The sequence below is a fragment of the Urocitellus parryii genome, chromosome 13 (genome assembly GCF_045843805.1).
Source record: "Urocitellus parryii isolate mUroPar1 chromosome 13, mUroPar1.hap1, whole genome shotgun sequence".
NCBI lineage: Eukaryota > Metazoa > Chordata > Mammalia > Rodentia > Sciuridae > Urocitellus > Urocitellus parryii.
The window spans coordinates 4279547-4296945 of NC_135543.1; the positions used below are offsets into that span (position 1 = coordinate 4279547).

The 17399-nt window shown below is 42.7% G+C and overlaps 1 protein-coding gene across 2 annotated transcripts in view; it reads left to right on the forward strand.

The window, feature by feature from the left end:
• Positions 1-17399, forward strand: part of Cyb5a (cytochrome b5 type A) — a 29394-nt gene that overhangs the window by 5903 nt on the left and 6092 nt on the right. For both annotated transcript variants that reach the window (XR_003300778.2, XM_026388685.2), the window contains exon 2: positions 15845-15973. Coding sequence is in view for 1 of the 2 variants with exons in the window: in XM_026388685.2 (XP_026244470.2) it covers positions 15845-15973 (129 nt within the window). In the remaining variant the exon portion in view is untranslated. The remainder of the gene's footprint in view (positions 1-15844; positions 15974-17399) is intronic.

Here is a 17399-nt window from a genome sequence, read left to right on the forward strand (position 1 = left end):
GTATACACTTAAGTGTATTTATTAACTGGCCTCTTGTGCCTTTTGCTCAATTCTAACATGAGAACCAAGAGAATGAGTTAAAGATTGGGTGGGGCAAACTCAAGTTTTTGCTGGCCACATAGAATCCGGCCTGTGCAGCCTATTGTCAAATGGCTTCAGAGGTGTCAGAGAGCTGACCTCTGCGGGTGATGGTAGAAGCTACTTTCTGCTATCCGTACAATTTTGTCTCTAGTTGGGCCCATGACAAGATAATGGCATTCCGACCAGCACTAATGCTGGGGAGGGTCAGAAGTTGGGTGTATATTAGGGGTGGGGTGGAGACTGAGAGGAAGAGGGAAGGTGACCTTACACCTTCCAGGTTCAGTCAAGGGTGCCTCCTGGCTGGCTGGGGATACAGCCTGTTTGAAACAGAACAGCTCTAGTCCCTCTGTAGGTAGAGGACTGGGGGCTGGGGAACAGGATCAGTTTACAACTTATTTCTTCTCACCCATTTGTTATTGGCAGAACTATTTATGTCCACCATTGGCCACAACACAAAATTTATCCCCTGCTTTCCCCCTCTGTCTTCCTTAGGAAGTGTTAAGTAATGCCATTCAATAATCCCTCCCTCCCCCATAAAGATCTCCATCCAGTGAGCTAATTATAAAAGCAATAGAGGACATTTGCTGTACCCTGAGTGTTTATGCATAAAACTGTTTTTGCAGTTGTCCTTTTAATCTTCAAAACAATTCTCCGAGGTCACTGTAGTGGTTTTATCCTTTTTAAAGGTGAGAAAACATGGCCAAGGGAAGTTTGTAACTTGTTCAAATCACAATAAGGAGGGAGCACAGCCCCGGCACCCCTGAGACCTGAGATCTGCAGACAACCAGCACGGCTCTAAAGAGAGACGCTCTAAAGAGAGAGACCGTCAACTGGCACCGAGTTACTTCTCTATGCTCTGAGGTTTTTGGCCCCTGTTTGGGAGCGCCCTGTTGGGAACCAGAGAGCAAAGGCCAGTGGTGATGTAAAATGGAATAAAAACAAAACCCGTGGGGGACAAGCAGGGGTGAGATGGGCCTTTCTTCCATGTGCTCTCTTCTGCTGTGTTGCCTTCTAGAAGATGAAGGAAGCAGCCATCCCAGCTTCACACAGAGGATTGTCAACAAAGAGTCCTGGACCCTCTGTGCCTCTAAATGGTTTTGATAGGAAGGAGATTGTTCACAGGGACGTCAGGCATGTGTGGGAGGTCATAAGTTGTTTTAGGAAAGACCCTGGGAGGGCTGGTTCCTGTGGAGATCTGGTGACCCCTCACTGGGACCAGCTGCGTCCTGCCTGCCTCCTGCAGCACCCTCATTTCATGTTCTCCACACCACGGTTCGGGACAGGGTTCTCTAGCCTGCAGTGGATGGCCTGATGTGTCCTGCCTGTATTTCTTGCTCTTGTCACGGGATCCTTGGAGGAAGCCCTCAGTTATTTCATTGGTTTCCTCAAGTTGGTGATGACCTTATGAGCTTTCAGCTTGTGTAGCAGATGCTATAATTACAATAAAGAATGTAGCCCAGGGGCTGGGGATGTGGCTTAAGTGGTAACGTGCTCTCCTGGCATGCACAGGGCACTGGGTTCGATCCTTGGCACCACATAAAAATAAAATGAAGATGTTGTGTCCACCTAAAACCAAAAAAATAAATATTAAAAAAAAGAATGTAGTCTAGAAGGAAAACAAAGAAACTCCATCTGTGAAGCACTGTCATTTCTCTGCTTAATTCATTTCAGTGACTTCCTGTACATTTAGAATCAAATTTCATATCTGTGCCCCGGTTTAGGCAGCACTGGGTGATTGGACTCTGTCTGCCTCTCCCCCTCAGCTAGTAATATTATCCCCTTTTCTTTGTTTCTTAAACCAGCAGAGCTTGTTTCCACCTTGAAACCTTGTTCTAGTTTCCTCTCTGCTTGCCCCTTGGTCCCTGCCCCCTTTAGGTGGCAGCTCCTTCCCATGAAGAATTTTCTGCCCTGTCTTTGTCTTCTGTCTCTGCTGGCAACCACCGCAGTCAGTATCTGATGCTTTCCTGGTTGATGTGCTTGTCTTTCTGTGCCAGATCTATGGCTTCTTGGCTGTCCTATTTGCTGCTGGGTGCCCCTGCACGTGGCAGGTGCCAGTCATCCTTAAGTGGGAGAAGAGGAGAGGCTTGTGGAGGAGTAGAGAGGCCAACCCATTCTGTACTGCTACATTGTGCTTCCTTTTTCTCCTTTTTCTCACACAGATGGCATGTGCTAGTATTATTATGTGATCTCTTCTTACAGATACTGTCTGAAGTTCTGTACCAAGGATTGATGTAGCACTTAGCACTAATAGGACTTTAATAGAAAAGTCTGGATTGTGACATAATCACAAAGCAAGGAATACAGGATTGACATTAGCAAAGCTTCTGTGAGGTAAAAAAAAAAGAGAGTTCAGAGCGAACACATTTCTGTCTCTTCCTCACAAAGCCTCGTGTGTGCACTGGGTTCTGATCCCACACTGAGACGTTTCTTCAGCCACTTTCTGTTTTTTTTCCTGTATTAACAGGTCCATACCTCATATAAAAATCATCTCAAAATGGATCTGAGATCTAAATAAAAAAGGTTAAACTTTTTGATAAGACTAGGATTAAGGATTAAAGAGTACTTAGACATGATAATGGAAATACCATCCATTTTAAGTCCCTTGCCCTGGAGAGTTGTGCCCTGCAAATAACCTGCTCGGATGACTGCTTTTTCTCCTTTGAGAAATAACTATCTCCTCTATTAGATATTTCCTGACCACCTCATTTAAAGCTGGAAGTCTCTCTAGCCCCTGTACTCCTCAGCCTCATTACCCTGTAGTTTTTTGTTTGTTTTTTCCCAGTGCTAGAACTGAACCAATACTAGGCAAGCAGCATACCAGTGAGCTACACCCCCAGCCCTCTATTTTCTTTCCACAGCACATATCACCTTGTAACATACTGTGGAATTTACTTAGTAAGATTTTGCTCATCTGTCGCCTACTAAAATGTATGCCCCATGAATGCTGGAATTTTTGTTTTATTCATTGATATATACAAGTTCCTGGAATGATGCTCCACATAGAAAAGATTCAGTAAGTACTGATTGATTAAACAAATAGTTTGAGTATGAAGTGCTAGAAATCTGATGCAAAATGGCTGTTGGGCCAGATTGATTCCTGGCAGCTTGTTTTCTATTCTGTCTTGCCCCACTGCCAGTTTCAATTTATATTCTTAATACTGGACATAAAAGGAAAAAGGTCTAATTATTTGGTATGGAGGGAAAAATCAAGAAAAGGTAGACATGTGCCTCTTTGACCCTCCTCTCCTTCCACCTTTGACCGAGTGTAGCTGGTTCTCTCATCTCATCATCTGGCCACTCTCTCTCAAGATGGATCCTAGACAGAGTAACACTCCCCTCCAAGTCATTATCATTGGCTTCTGGGTCCTGGTTTTACTGGTTTTGTTTATTCTTAGTAAGGTAGAGCCACAGATCAAGAGGCACACTCTGACTGTCGCCAGCCTGCCAGTCTCCTGATGCATGGTGCTCCCCTGCTCATGTCCCTCAGAAGCTGGCCTGGCCTCAGTCCTTCCCTGCACGCCAAAGTCGTCCCGTCAAAACTGGGGGCTTCAGGAAGCAGAGCTGTAATTACATCTCCAGTGAGCTCATTTGCTTTATCTTACCTGAAAAAACAAGTTTACAATGTGGAATTTTAAAAATTATTGGTCAGGGTATACTGAACAAACACAAAGTTATCTTTGACTCATGATACATTTTAGGCCAAACATGTACTATTTCAATTCTAAAACTAACTAAGAGTTTTGCTTCCCCTTGTCAAGGAAAAAATTATCAATTATCGTTGGGATAACTGCCAACTCACAAGCTAGCATCTGCATTCTCTCTCTGTCCTCACCCTAAATGACCCTGAAGAATAATCTCAAGTAGAAAGATTCATTATTCTTAAGATATCTTGTGACTTTGTTGTATGGCTTAGTAGAATCAGGTTAGCTGATTAAATTCATAGAAATCTCTTAATGTTGAAGTGAGTTGGTAAGAAGGGGGTCCACTGGGGCTTGGTGCTAGACTTGTCCTTCAACAACTCATAGGAGCCAGGATGTGCCAGGTAGTATACACAATTCCTAGTGGCAGTACAAAGTGTTGGCAGGGAAGAAAGAAACCAAATCAATATTATATGCCAGATATTCTACATTCTGTTAATTATATCATTTAGTTTTCTCTGTAGTTTAGAAGGGTTTGTTTAACATTTTGATAATTTATATAGCAAAGAGTTATGTGCAAGGTATTGGGTGATGTATGCCTAATTTTCCTTCCAAGTACGTCCTACTCCCCTGAAAACCAAACATTAGTGAATAAACTATCAACACATTTTTATACTTGTAGGATCTGGTTAAGATGTCAAGGGCAACCCCAAACAGGAAAGAGGTGCCCAGAAAATGTCTGGAGAGGCTGGAGGGAGGGTGTGTGGCTGCCAGATAGACTTCCTGGGGGGGAGGGACAAAGATCTAACTGTATTTCAGTTTGTGCTGGCAGATTTCAGAGAAGTATGGTCCTCTCAGCGAACACAGTGATGTGGAGACTTATTGGGGTCACACTGACTCAATTCCAGATTGTCCTTGACCAGCTCTGTCACCTTGTACTTCAGCTTCTGCCTCTGTAAAACACCCAGCTTCATGCTTACTGTGCTCAAAGGGCGACATATATGCTCAGGACATTTTCTGATACAGAGTCTGCCTTTGCTAAGTGTTATCAACCGTTACTTTTCATTACTTCCCAGGACTAACCCTCCCCCCCACCCCACTCCCCACCAGGTTAGAAACTAGAAGATAACAGAATGGGAGACTTTGGATGACTTATTTTGGGCTGTGAAATGCAAATATCCCAAGCAAAACTCTAGGGAGCTCCCTTCCTGTTCATTGTCTCAGATTAATTTCCACTGGAGACCTGCCTCACATAAAGTCACCCATGTGTCTTCTACTGTTACTTATGTGTAAGATAAATTATAAGAGATAACGTTTAAGATAACTTATAAGGAACTTTATAAGAGATAACCTGCTTGTGGTTCCTCCACAACAAGGCCATTCATTATATTCTGCCTCTGGGCCTTTGTGATATGTTTCCTTTCTCACCTGCCAAACTCCTACTGGTCCTTTCTCTGCTGTGTCTTTTGTGCTATGGCTTCTATACCTAGTACTCACTATGTTTAGCTATTATTTGTCAGTTCCCTTATTCGTCTCATTCCTTGAGGGTGGGGCTGTGATTTTACTGTCTTGTAGCAGTCTCAGTGAGTGGGCCTCATGAGCCAGCTGGTTGAATCCATAGATGAGCCTCATGCAAAAAGTTTCATCCTGGATCTTCAAAAAGAATGGGAAGAAGTAATTCAGGCAATGCTGTTAGCCTTCAGTGAGAAAGTGAATCCATGCCATGTTCAGGTGGTAAATCCTCTACAGGTTGAGCAGGTGGCAGTCTCATGAAGTTCAACTCAGTTTTGAGGCCATAATCCTTTGCTGTCTTAGGAAAATGGAATCCAGAAATGATTTTAAAAAAACTGAATAGGCTATCTTATTTCATTTTAAATCTTGTATGAACTGTTTGTCCTCCAAACTCTTGTATTTTTTGCTTTAACTAGTGCAGCTATCTCTTTAAATACTTTTTTTTTTTTTTGCATAGTCATTGGTTTTGGACAATTTATTTGCTTCACCTCTTTTGGCAGTATTAAGTATTTGGAAAGAAAGATCCCAGGTAAAACTCCAGAACTGCTGGACTTTGGGTTCACAGAGGATTACATTTAAGTGGCAAAAGTTTTGTTTGTTCCTTTGTTGGTGCACGTGTGTTGTTCAGTCTTTGCTTGTTTAAGCAGACCCTCAGAGGACAGGACACGACTTGATGCACATTGCAGTACTGTATAATAAGTGTCTGTGACTTCTGGCATTTTTACAGGGGCACCCTGTAGCCAGTTGTAGCCCTAATTTAGAAGCATCTTTTGAATCTTTCTTTGTAGATAAATTTCAGGAACGTAGAGCAAGTTAAGAATTTTTTGAGTTTTAGAGAAAGTAAGAGAGATTTCCTTCCGAAGTTCCCATAGCATATTTATTGAGGAACTTTATAAGATATAACTTTTACGTAAAAACTTCCTTGTTCAGGAACAAAAATGAACATTTAATTTGCATATTAAAAATATGAGAGAGGGAACCAAAAATCGGAAACCTGGTCTGGCCCTGCCTCCCGCCTGAATTAACCGTGGGCGCCACTTCTCCGGGTCCCATTTTCCCTATCTGTACATTTAGGATGTTGGTCTCTGAGGCCCTTGTAAACTTTGGGGGCTTTTAACCTTCACTTAGATTTTGGCTCTAGACCTCGTTTATAGCTGCAGTGAGGTCAGATTATTCAGGAAGTTAGGAGGGATTCACTGTTAGGGCCAGAGCCAGGGATGGACCTGTGGTGAGCGACAGTGTCGTGCCGCCATGGTGCCGTGCTCGACGACCTGCCGTGCCGCAAGGGCTCTGCCGCCCTGGGACGGGGCGCTGTACGGCTGAGTGCCGCGCCAGGTGTCGTGCGCCTCTGGCCGACTGTGTTGTCCTCCTGTAGGCCTGCGGGCGCCCTAGGCCCGCTCCAGGTCGGGGTCCGTGCGGCTCTGCTCGTGCCCCACACGGCGCCGGCCTTCTGTAGCTGCTTTTCTTCTAACCTCTACCGTGACTCCAGGCGCGTTGCAGCCTGCCGGCTGTCGCTCAAGCTCCAGCTCTGTTCGCCTCGTCTGCTCCCTGTCTCCGAACTCCAGCTGTCCCAAGGGGCCTGGATCATTTTTCAAAACTTCCTTCAGTTTTAGACTTCTAAGCTGTTGAGTCACTCATCCAGATGTTCCCTTAACAGTTAGGATGGTTTGATCTGTGTCAAGACAGTTGCTCTGAATTGGGTTTTCACATTTTGAGTCTTATGTTCCTCCCACAATCAGTGTACTTTGGTAAATAGTTGGTGTAGTATAATTCAGAGGAACCCCAAATAACTGTGCCTAAGCAAGGGTGGAGTTAATGCATTGTCATCAAGAAGCCAGCTGCTTGCCAAGGCTATGTGATAGCTGGGTCATCAGGTTGTGGGTCCGCAGGTCTCACCCCCTTCCCCAGCAGCCTGGGGCAAGCCCCTCATTCTGATGTTAAGGGTAGCATCCCCATCCCAGGCAGCAGGATGAAGAAGAGGGCAGATGGGAAGCAGCAATAAATGGGAGGTCTGTGAAGGTCCCACAGACTTCTGCTTGCCTCCATTGCCCAGAACGTAATCACATGGATACCCAGCTGCAGGGGAGGCTGGAAAATAACTTAGTATTTCTCCTGACTGGCTGTTCTCAACTAAAAGTTTAAAGTATTGTGGAGGAAGGGAGAAACACGTTTGAGCAACAAGGAGCAGGCTTGCCCAACTGGATTTGGTTATTCTGTTGAAGACACCTGTGCCATTTAGAAAAGTCATCACTTAAATGAAAAATTCAAGAGGCATTTGCCTTGGCTGCAGAAATTCATTATTTTGGGGTAGGGTACAAAAAAATTCAGAATACTTCTAGGATGACTATTCCAGCCATGATGTGTAAGAGGGCTACTAGTGGGTAAGGACAGGAGAGAGGGACAGCAGCTGGTGACTGAAGGAGTGCATTGTATGAGAAGCCCACTTGATTTCATCTACAAGAGTTCAAGGCTTTCCTGTTGCATAAACACCATCTCACCTTGGCGTTTTCCCAAAGCTACTTAAGTATAGGAATTCTAGGGGTTAAGGACAACCACTAAATAAAAATACCTTTCTGAATCAAGTCAGAGACAGTCTTCTTAAGTTATTTGTGATAAAGGGGAACATATATGCAAGGATAATTACAAAAATATAATCATTTTATTTATAGAGAGTCTAAGGAAATTTCAAATGATGGTAAAAACAAACAAGTGAAGAATGGGCCTAGAAACTGTTTGCAGTTTCTGAGTAAATAAATGGTGGTTGCAGGCTGCATACTTGAATCTGGGGTGTCTGACTATACTAACAACATCTTTCTTCTTGAGATTATTGCCTTCATATTAAGAATTTGTGATTTATTGAAATCATTTGTATCAGGAGTAGCATCTAAATTTATTTTATGTCTTTTCAGTTTTTATAGATATTCTTTTAGTGTCTGCTATTAATTATGAAATAGAATTTTCCTGCAGTTTTAAAAATCCTGGATACTGTGAAATCTCTAACAAGGCACATTCTTTTTTTTTTCCTTTTACACTTGCAAATTTATTTTATTTTATTTTATTTTATTATTATTAGTTGTTCAAAACATTACAAAGCTCTTGACTTATCATATAAGGTACATTCTTTTAATTAACATTTCTCTTTGACCTCATTCTAAAAAGGATTTGAGGCATCACTTTCATTTGCTATTATATCATTTTTGGCCTCTTGACATACATAAGTAACCCAAGATCATGTCTTTATAATTGTACTTATTCTATATAATTATTCTTATTCTGTAGCTGGCACCTAATGTATTTGTACAGTTGGGCTCTTATGGAGCACTTTCAGCTATTTTATTCTGATACTCATTTTTTCCTTCTGTGTATGAAAAATTGGGCTCTTTTGAGCTCTGTAGTTCAGTCAGGCCATGTGTCTTCTCATTGAGGTTCCTAGAACTGGGTTATGAAGGATTCTTACAGTCCTTGAGGGATGTGTATGTTTGGAGCTAACCCTAATAACCTTGACATCTCCCTTGAAGGGTTCCTCCCACATTCAGTGTTTTTCAGATTAAAGCAAAATTTTACCACTAGGGTTTATTGGAAATAGGTGGAGCAGGTAGGGTCATAGCGTACTTTATAAGAAAGGTGATATGTTGATCATAGTTCCAAGAGTGTTGATTTTTCACAGCAGGTTACTCAACAGTGTTTATCAGAAAATATTTGCATGGCACTGTTAATGAAAGGTAAAATGGGAATCTGTTAGCATTGTATGGAGGTCTGTAAATAGTGTTTAATTCATTGTGGATGTTTGTATGCAGTGGAATAATTCCTCAGTTTTATAATATTTTATTCTTTTTTAAAAGCTCTTAAATTGGAAAGCCAAGTGTGTACTTTTTATATCATCACATACCACACAGGCTCAACAAATGCTATTAATTGGATTGACCAGTTAATGAACAGAAGGATAACTTTATTTTCCCTGTCATTCAGCATATTGAGATTTATTTTGTTGCTAACTGAAATGACTTATCTTTTCTTTGAATTTGTTGATATCCTTCATTTAACATTCTGTTTCTTGCCTTATTTATTTGTATTACAAGTATGATGACAGATGTATTTCTCAAATACAGTGTAACTGAAAAGGTTAAGAGACTACTTTAGACCTTTAGTGACTATAACAACTAAAGCCATAAATTTTTACATTTGCATTACATTAATATAAATAAATGATGTTATGTAAGCTTTTATTGCATGATATAGGCAAGAACTTTTTCTTACCTTTTAATGCCCTAGGATTGGCAAGGTGGCAAAACAGGTCTGGCTTGATCTAAAACCTGTACCATAGTCTCAGAGTAGTCATTTGGTCCTTGGCCATCTGCTCCTTGTATGTTGGCCTCTCCTGTGGAGTGAGTCAGTTGGCAGAAGCTTTTTCTTCCAGAGCAGTTTGCTTTGTGCTGATGTATTGTGCAGCATAGTGACGTTGTTAATAATGGCATATACTTTAAAATTGCTAAGAGGGTAGATCTTTAATGTTCTCCCTGTAAAAAAAAAATCAATAAGTGTGAGGTGATGGATAGGATAATTAGGTTGATTGCATCATTTCATAATGTATATGTATGTCAGAACATTACACTGTGTACCAGAGGTATAAATAAATTTATTTGTCAATTATACCTTCATAAAGCTGGGGGGAATTTTTTTTTTAATTAGAAAAGAGATGAGAGTCATCTGCCTGCCCTGTGACATGGGTGCTGGAGAGAGTATGACATACCAGGGAGCTGAGGGGCTCTTCTGTGCTGTTACAGTGAGCACAGTTTATTTGTGCCATAGTGGTAATAGTGCACACATAGAAACTCCATTTTTAGGACCCCTTGGGTCATTCATGGATAGACAAAACTGTGAAGCTGTATCAGAGAAGGCCACAGGTCTTTTCTGTTAATTTTTTTTTTTTTTACCCCAAATGAATTGCATGCTTCTTCAGAATCCATCACATTGAGTTTTTCATGTACTTCCTGTGTCCCACACAATGCCTTGTGTATAGCAGGCAGTACAAGGCATTCTTTTGATTAAGTATGAAGTCATGAACTGACTGGTAAGAACTATTTTAGTTTGGGGTAAGGAGGGTTGTATGAACTGGTTGAAATGAAAGAGCAAGTTCATATCAACTACTGAGCTGGTTATATGTTATAGTTCCAAAATCAATGTGTAAAGACCTATTTATCTCCTTCATTTATCTAACAAATACTTAGGCTTTGAACTAGGTATAGGAGAAATAGTGATGAACAAGACAGACAAAAGTCTCTGTCCCCATGAATCTTACAAAGAAATTGACATGGAATATAATGTCAGACAGTAATAAGTGCTTTGATAGAAAGAAAAACAAGACTAGGCAGAGAAGGTGTTACAGGGTTATGGGGTGGGCCACTTGGGATGGGGAAGTCAGGGCAGGATTCTGAAAAGTTGCCATTGGAGCACAGTGTGAGTGAGATGAAGTTTTACAAGGGTCTGGTAGCTGAGCATCCCAAGCAGGAAGTTTCTGACATGGGAAATGAATTTGGCAAATTTGAGGACTGCCGAAGCATAAACTGGCAGCCCCCAGGAATGCCCAGTGAACAGGAGGGCTGTGTAAGAAATGGCAAAGACTGGATGGAAACCTGTCCTCTTTAGTTAATCACCCAAGGCTTGTCTGTGAAACATTTGGGTCATGGTATATGATGTGTATTGAATATTGAATGAAGGAGTTAAGTAGACTTGTACATGGGAGGAGTCTGGAGCTGGGGAAGTCAGAGGTTTTTACTCAACTTCATTCAATAGGGGCTAGATGATTTTTGAAGTGGATCACTAGATAAGATGACCAGGAAAACTCCTATGGGTAGAGAAGGGCATATGGCCAAGGACTGAGCCCCAGGGTGCTCCTGTGTTTGCATGTAGAGACTGGGTTTGTCCTGGTGGCCTGGGTAGCAGCTAGGAGAGCCTGTTCTGGAAGTTAGGTGAAGAAGGCATTTCAACCTCTTCCTCTCTGCACCTCTTTTGTTCATCCAGCCTAGACCACACTATCATCATCCCTTTCCACTGTGGGAAATTTTGCTGAACACTCTCATACCATGAACAGTATAGCCAGCTGTCATTTCAGGAGCTGGAAGCCAACATTAAATGTTTATAATATGGGAGGTATAAGTTCAGTGTCCCTTATTAGAGATGCTTGGGATGAGAGCATTTGCATACATATAATGAGGTATTTTAGGCATAGGACCTCAAGTCTAAACACAAAGTTTGTTTATTTCATATACTTCTTATACATGTAACCTGAAGGTATATGTGTAGCCTAAAATATTGTTAGTGTGCTTATGTTTTGATTGTGCCCATTACATGAAGTCAGATGTGTTTTTTTCCACTGTGGCATCATGTTGTTGCTCAAAAAGTTTTGGATTTTGGAGGACTTTGGATTTTTGAATTAGGAATGCTCAGCTTGTACTAAGTCTTCTTTGGGAGTATCTATTACTGGGTCAAAATGTGGAAATTAATGTCTTATGAATTGTAGATGATTCTAACCTTTAATCTTTTAAAACCTATTTCGTTTTACTTTCCTATAAATAACCCTTAAATAATAGATGAAAAATAAAACTACTTCTTCTATTTCCAGTATTATATTAGTTTTCCTGATTTATAGGTGCTATTAGGAGCAAAAATATATTTGAGTAACATAAAGTTGAGATTTTGAAAAAGCACACCAAAGGAATTACAAGCTAATGATATATGTAGACACCATGTATTTGGGAGGTGTTCTAGTAATCAGCTTATTTCCTAAACCTGGTCTCTTTTCAAGACTCTTGTTCTCTGCTCAGGAGTTGGTACCATTGTCCATTCAATTGTATGAAACAAGCACTGGAGGTATCCTGGTGCTGCCTCTTTGTCCCACCACCTTGACTCTATCAGAAAGTCCTATGATCTGCTCTGTCTCTAGAGCCCACTTGCACCTCTTCATCTGGCTTCGTCTCTAAAACCACTCACACCTCTTCATTTCCCTCCATCTTTCACCCATTCACAACTCTTCATCTGCATCACTCTCACCCATTCCCCCATCTCCATCTCACTCCATCTCTCATGTCCATTCACACCTCTCTATCACACTCCATCTCTCATGCTCATTCACCCCTCTTTATCTCCATCTCTCTCACCCATTCCCCCAACTCCATCTCACTCCCATGTCCATTCACACCTCTCTATCACTCTCCATCTCTCATGTTCATTCACCCCTCTTCATCTCCATCTCTCTCACCCATTCCCCCAACTCCATCTCACTCCCATGTCCATTCACACCTCTCTATCACTCTCCATCAGTCATGTTCATTCACCCCTGTTTATCTCCATCTCTCTCACCCATTTCCCCATCTCCAGCTCACTCCATCTCTCATGTCCATTCACCCCTCTCTATCACTCTCCATCTCTCATGTCCATTCACCCCTCTCCATCTCACTCCATCTCTCATGTTCATTCACCCCTCTTTATCTCCATCTCTCTCACCCATTCCCCCATCTCCATCTCACTCCATCTCTCATGTCCATTCACACCTCTCTATCACTCTCCATCTCTCATGTTCATTCACCCCTCTTCATCTCCATCTCTCTCACCCATTCCCCCAACTCCATCTCACTCCCATGTCCATTCACACCTCTCTATCACTCTCCATCAGTCATGTTCATTCACCCCTCTTCATCTCCATCTCTCTCACCCATTTCCCCATCTCCAGCTCACTCCATCTCTCATGTCCATTCACCCCTCTCCATCTCACTCCATCTCTCATGTTCATTCACCCCTCTTCATCTCACTCCATCTCTCATGTTCATTCACCCCTCTTCATCTCCATCTCTCTCACCTATTTCCCCATCTCCAGCTCACTCCATCTCTCATGTCCATTCACCCCTCTCCATCTCACTCCATCTCTCATGTCCATTCACCCCTCTCCATCTCACTCCATCTCTCATGTTCATTCACCCCTCTTCATCTCCATCTCTCTCACCCATTCCCCCATCTCCATCTCATTCCATCTCTCATGTCCATTCACCCCCTTCATCTCACTCCATCTCTCTCTAACCCATTCACCCCTCTTCATCTCCATCTCTCTCACCCATTCCTCCATCTCCATCTCACTCCCATGTCCAATCACACCTCTCTATCATTCTCCATCTCTCATGTACATTCACCCCTCTTCATCTCGATCACTCTCACCCATTCCCCCATCTCCATCTCACTCCATCTCTCATGTCCATTCACACCATCTCTCATGTTCATTCATTCCTCTTTATCTCAACTCTCTCACCATTCCCCCATCTCCTTCTCACTCCATCTCTCATGTCCATTCATCCCTCTTCATCTCCATCACTCTCACCCATTCCCCCATCTCCTTTTCACTCTATCTCTCATGTCCATTCACCCCTCTCCATCTCACTCCATCTCTCATGTGCATTCACCCCCTCCATCTCACTCCATCTCTCTCTAACCCATTCACCCTTCTTCATCTCACTCCATCTCTCACCCATTCACACCTTTTCATCTCATTCTATGTCTCATGCCCTGGGCTGAGCTACCATCATTTCTTGCCTGGGTCACTGTACTGGCCTTAGAGAATAGTCTTCCCTCATACTCTCTTTCCCTATGTGTCTGTTGGCATCCTGATGACTGGGTTATATTTTCATAATTAAATTTGATTTTGTTACCTTCTCTGCTTAGATTCTTTCAGTGGTTTCTGTGGGTCACAGGAGAAGATGAAAATCTTTAAAGTGGCCTGGAAGCTCTGACTGGGCTCCAGGGCTGGCCTTTCCCCATTCCTGAACCCAGGGAGGCCCTGTACTACAGGACGTTCCTGCTGTGACTCTGACCCTCTTACCTCTGGCTCTGCATTCTATCTCTGCTCCTCGGTCCCTCCCCCTGTATCTTCATGTCCTGAACGGGGGGGGGGGGGGGGGTGACTAGTTACTGACTCGTGAGCCATCAGGTGAGGAGCAAGTCTGTGGATTCATGACTAATGGGTGCTGGGTAAGTGAGTCACTCTGAATCCCACCTCACTGCTTCTCTGTGCAGTCTATTGCAGAATCAACCCAGCCTTGTTCTGACTGCCCCAGCCTGGGAGCTGCATCCAGAAGCTTCAACCTGGCTTCAAGTTAAGCCCTTCAGCTGCTTGTAGCTCCAGTGTGCTCATCACAGGGGGTGTGTAATCTCAATGACCCCCGTGGAAGACACTTCGGAAATTGGGAAATGCTGACCCAATATGTCACTATTTCAGAATACATAGAGGAAAGAGCCTTAGTGATGTTGGAAATGTTTAAAAACATACTGGGTAACGTTTATCAAGCATATGATATGTACCAGACACATATGTTCATACTTAGCCTATAAAACTATGTGAACTAAATGCTGTTATTTTCCCAAGTTCACATAGTGAGTGATAATTACTAGCCAACACTGTCTCTCCCAGAAGGAGCAGGAACAAATTTCAAAACAGAATCATTATCCACTTTTCTACAGTAGCAGAGCCTCTGTCTCCCATTAGTGGGAGAAATTAAGAACTGACTATAGTCAGTTATACAGAGGAGATTGGTTTTGTTCAGTTGTTGGCCTCTTCTAGGTGATTTACTTAAAGCCAGGGTGAATTTGAATCTGAGATGATACTCAAACTCAGTTTAAGAAGTTCATTTTCGGGCTGGAGATGTGGCTCAGCGGTAGCGCGCTCGCCTGGCATGCGTGCGGCCCGGGTTCGATCCTCAGCACCACATACCAACAAAGATGTTGTGTCCGCCGAGAACTAAAAAAAATAAATATTAAAAATTCTCAAAAAAAAAAAAAAAAAAAAAAGAAGTTCATTTTCTTTTTCCTTGTCCGAGAACTCCTTCCCTTGCCTGAGAATCTCTAGATCTTGTCACTTATGTTCAGTGACTGGACCCCCTTGTCAATCATCTTAGAGAAAAAAAATCCCCCTAGCTGTTATGACCATCCTTTGTTTACTAATTAAAGCAGCTAAAAGCACTAAAATGCTTCTGTCACACAAAAGGCGCTTCCCACGCTTCTCCAGTAGAGCTGACCTCTGAGCTCTTTGCCCTATTTTTCCCTATCCTGATGGCAGCTTCTTGGACAAATTACCTGCTTTCCTTTTCCTCCTTCTGGAAAGCTTACACTGCCCAGGCAGAGCGTCAACAGTCTGTCCAGCAGGGCCACCTGTGCAGGGAAACGGCCTGCCCACCCTGCCCCACCCCTTATCATTTCAGACCAGTGGCCTCTCCCAGGTCCACACTTAGACTGAAGCAGTCACAGGTAGGAGGTGGAGTCTCAGGTGGAAGACGTAGGAAATAGATTGGGCCAGATGAAAGGGGGCAGTTTTGAGAACTTAATGGAAAAGCAAAACAGATGTAACTGAACCTGCCTAAAGTTCTTCCAGGTGTGACATCGTAATGGAGGAAAGCTCTACACATTCACAGAGCAGACTGAATGCAGAGGAATATGGCTAACCTACACATGGACACAGTCACACATCACCACCTGTGACTTCTGGAGGAGGCACTGGCTAAATAAGCTGGCTGCTTCCTTTGTTCATTTGTATGAAAAAATACTGATTTGCATTCTATGTGCCCTTTGAACAGCATCCTGGTGGAGAAGAGGTCTTAAGAGAACAAGCTGGGGGTGATGCTACGGAGAACTTCGAGGATGTCGGGCACTCTACTGATGCTAGAGAACTGTCCAAGACATACATCATCGGGGAGCTCCATCCAGTAAGGACTTTTTTTAGGGGAAGGGGAGTTTTTCTCATTCCTTTTTAAGGCTACTGATTGACCTTACCTAAGTTTAGATTTGAATCTGCACAGAACTTAGAAAGGAATAAAGCAAAAACAAATCCTCCTGATTTTAGAACACCATTTTTGGCATCAGTAAATCGATCTTAAAGTCTTTGCATTTCATGATTGTGTTTTTCATGGACACTTAGAGTCCGAATGTCCTGGCCGAGGCCCTGTTCTAGGGAGCAATTCTCAGTCTTTGAAAGTCCATGGAGCAGTAAATTTTAAAAGGTGGAGGTATCAAACCCGGTATGACATTTTTTGTTTCTTGTTTTTTTTTTTTTCCACCAAAATATTTTTCTTAAGAACCTCCCTTCTACTTTCATTAGTCTTGAGAATATTTTAATTCTAAACATGGTTCTGAAATTGTGTTCTGTTAAATGAATAAGCTGTGCCTCATGTGAAACTAGCATATTATCCTCCTCACTTTACCCAAGACTTTTGGGAGTGTTGGCTTTGGTTCTAGTCCATTGGCTGGCTTTTGGAAAAAAACTGGCTGCTTTTGCATTTTATATAAACTCGGGGCTATGATATGAACTTAGGCCCTTCTGTGGCAGTTTTAAATGACTTTGTGGAACTTTACTTGTCTATCACCTAAGTATCACCTAAATTGTGGGAATGTAACTGAAAACTTGGGAGGGTGTCTCTGAGTTCCCTGGGTTTCAGAGTAGACAGGGGGACTCAGGCTCTGTCCCTTGAGAGAGAGTGCCTGGCCCCTTCCTGCTTCCCTGGCTCTGGTGTGTTACAAGTAGCCAGCCAGGGGCAGAAGAGCTGCCAGGAGCCGGCTCTTACTAAAGAGAAACAAATATCTTCCAGTTCATTTTAAGTGAGCAAACTGAGGAACTATTTTTTAATAAAATATGAAAAGTTTTATTTCATGTAAACTATGCTTCCTGTAATGACTGAATGAGGGAAACGTTAAAGAGGCGCTTTGTCGAAGGCCTGGGAATAGAAAATCCTTTAGAGCAACTTCCACTGAGTAGCGAAGATTTTGTTGTTTTTGGTGGTAGGACATATGTAGTGAGGGAGTTGGCTTCATTATCTGGGGGGTTTATTTGCCCATGTTTTCATCGTCGTGTGTCCCAGAAGTGAATTAGTGGTAATTGGTGAGGTCTGTCCTTAAACATGGCCCAGCCCATCCTTATTCTGTGCAGTCCTGTGCCACAGGGTTTGGAGGGCAGGTTTCAGGCCTGGGCCCTGGTGCTTCTGCTTCACTAGCCTGCAGGGCTTCCCTGACTCAGCCTTTGCACACCCTGGGTTTTTGACAGCCTCAACTGAGGTTTAAATAGTTTATGACCCTATAATCCGGAGATCGCAGGGATTCATGGAGGACATCACATGACTAAGGGATAGATATGCATCT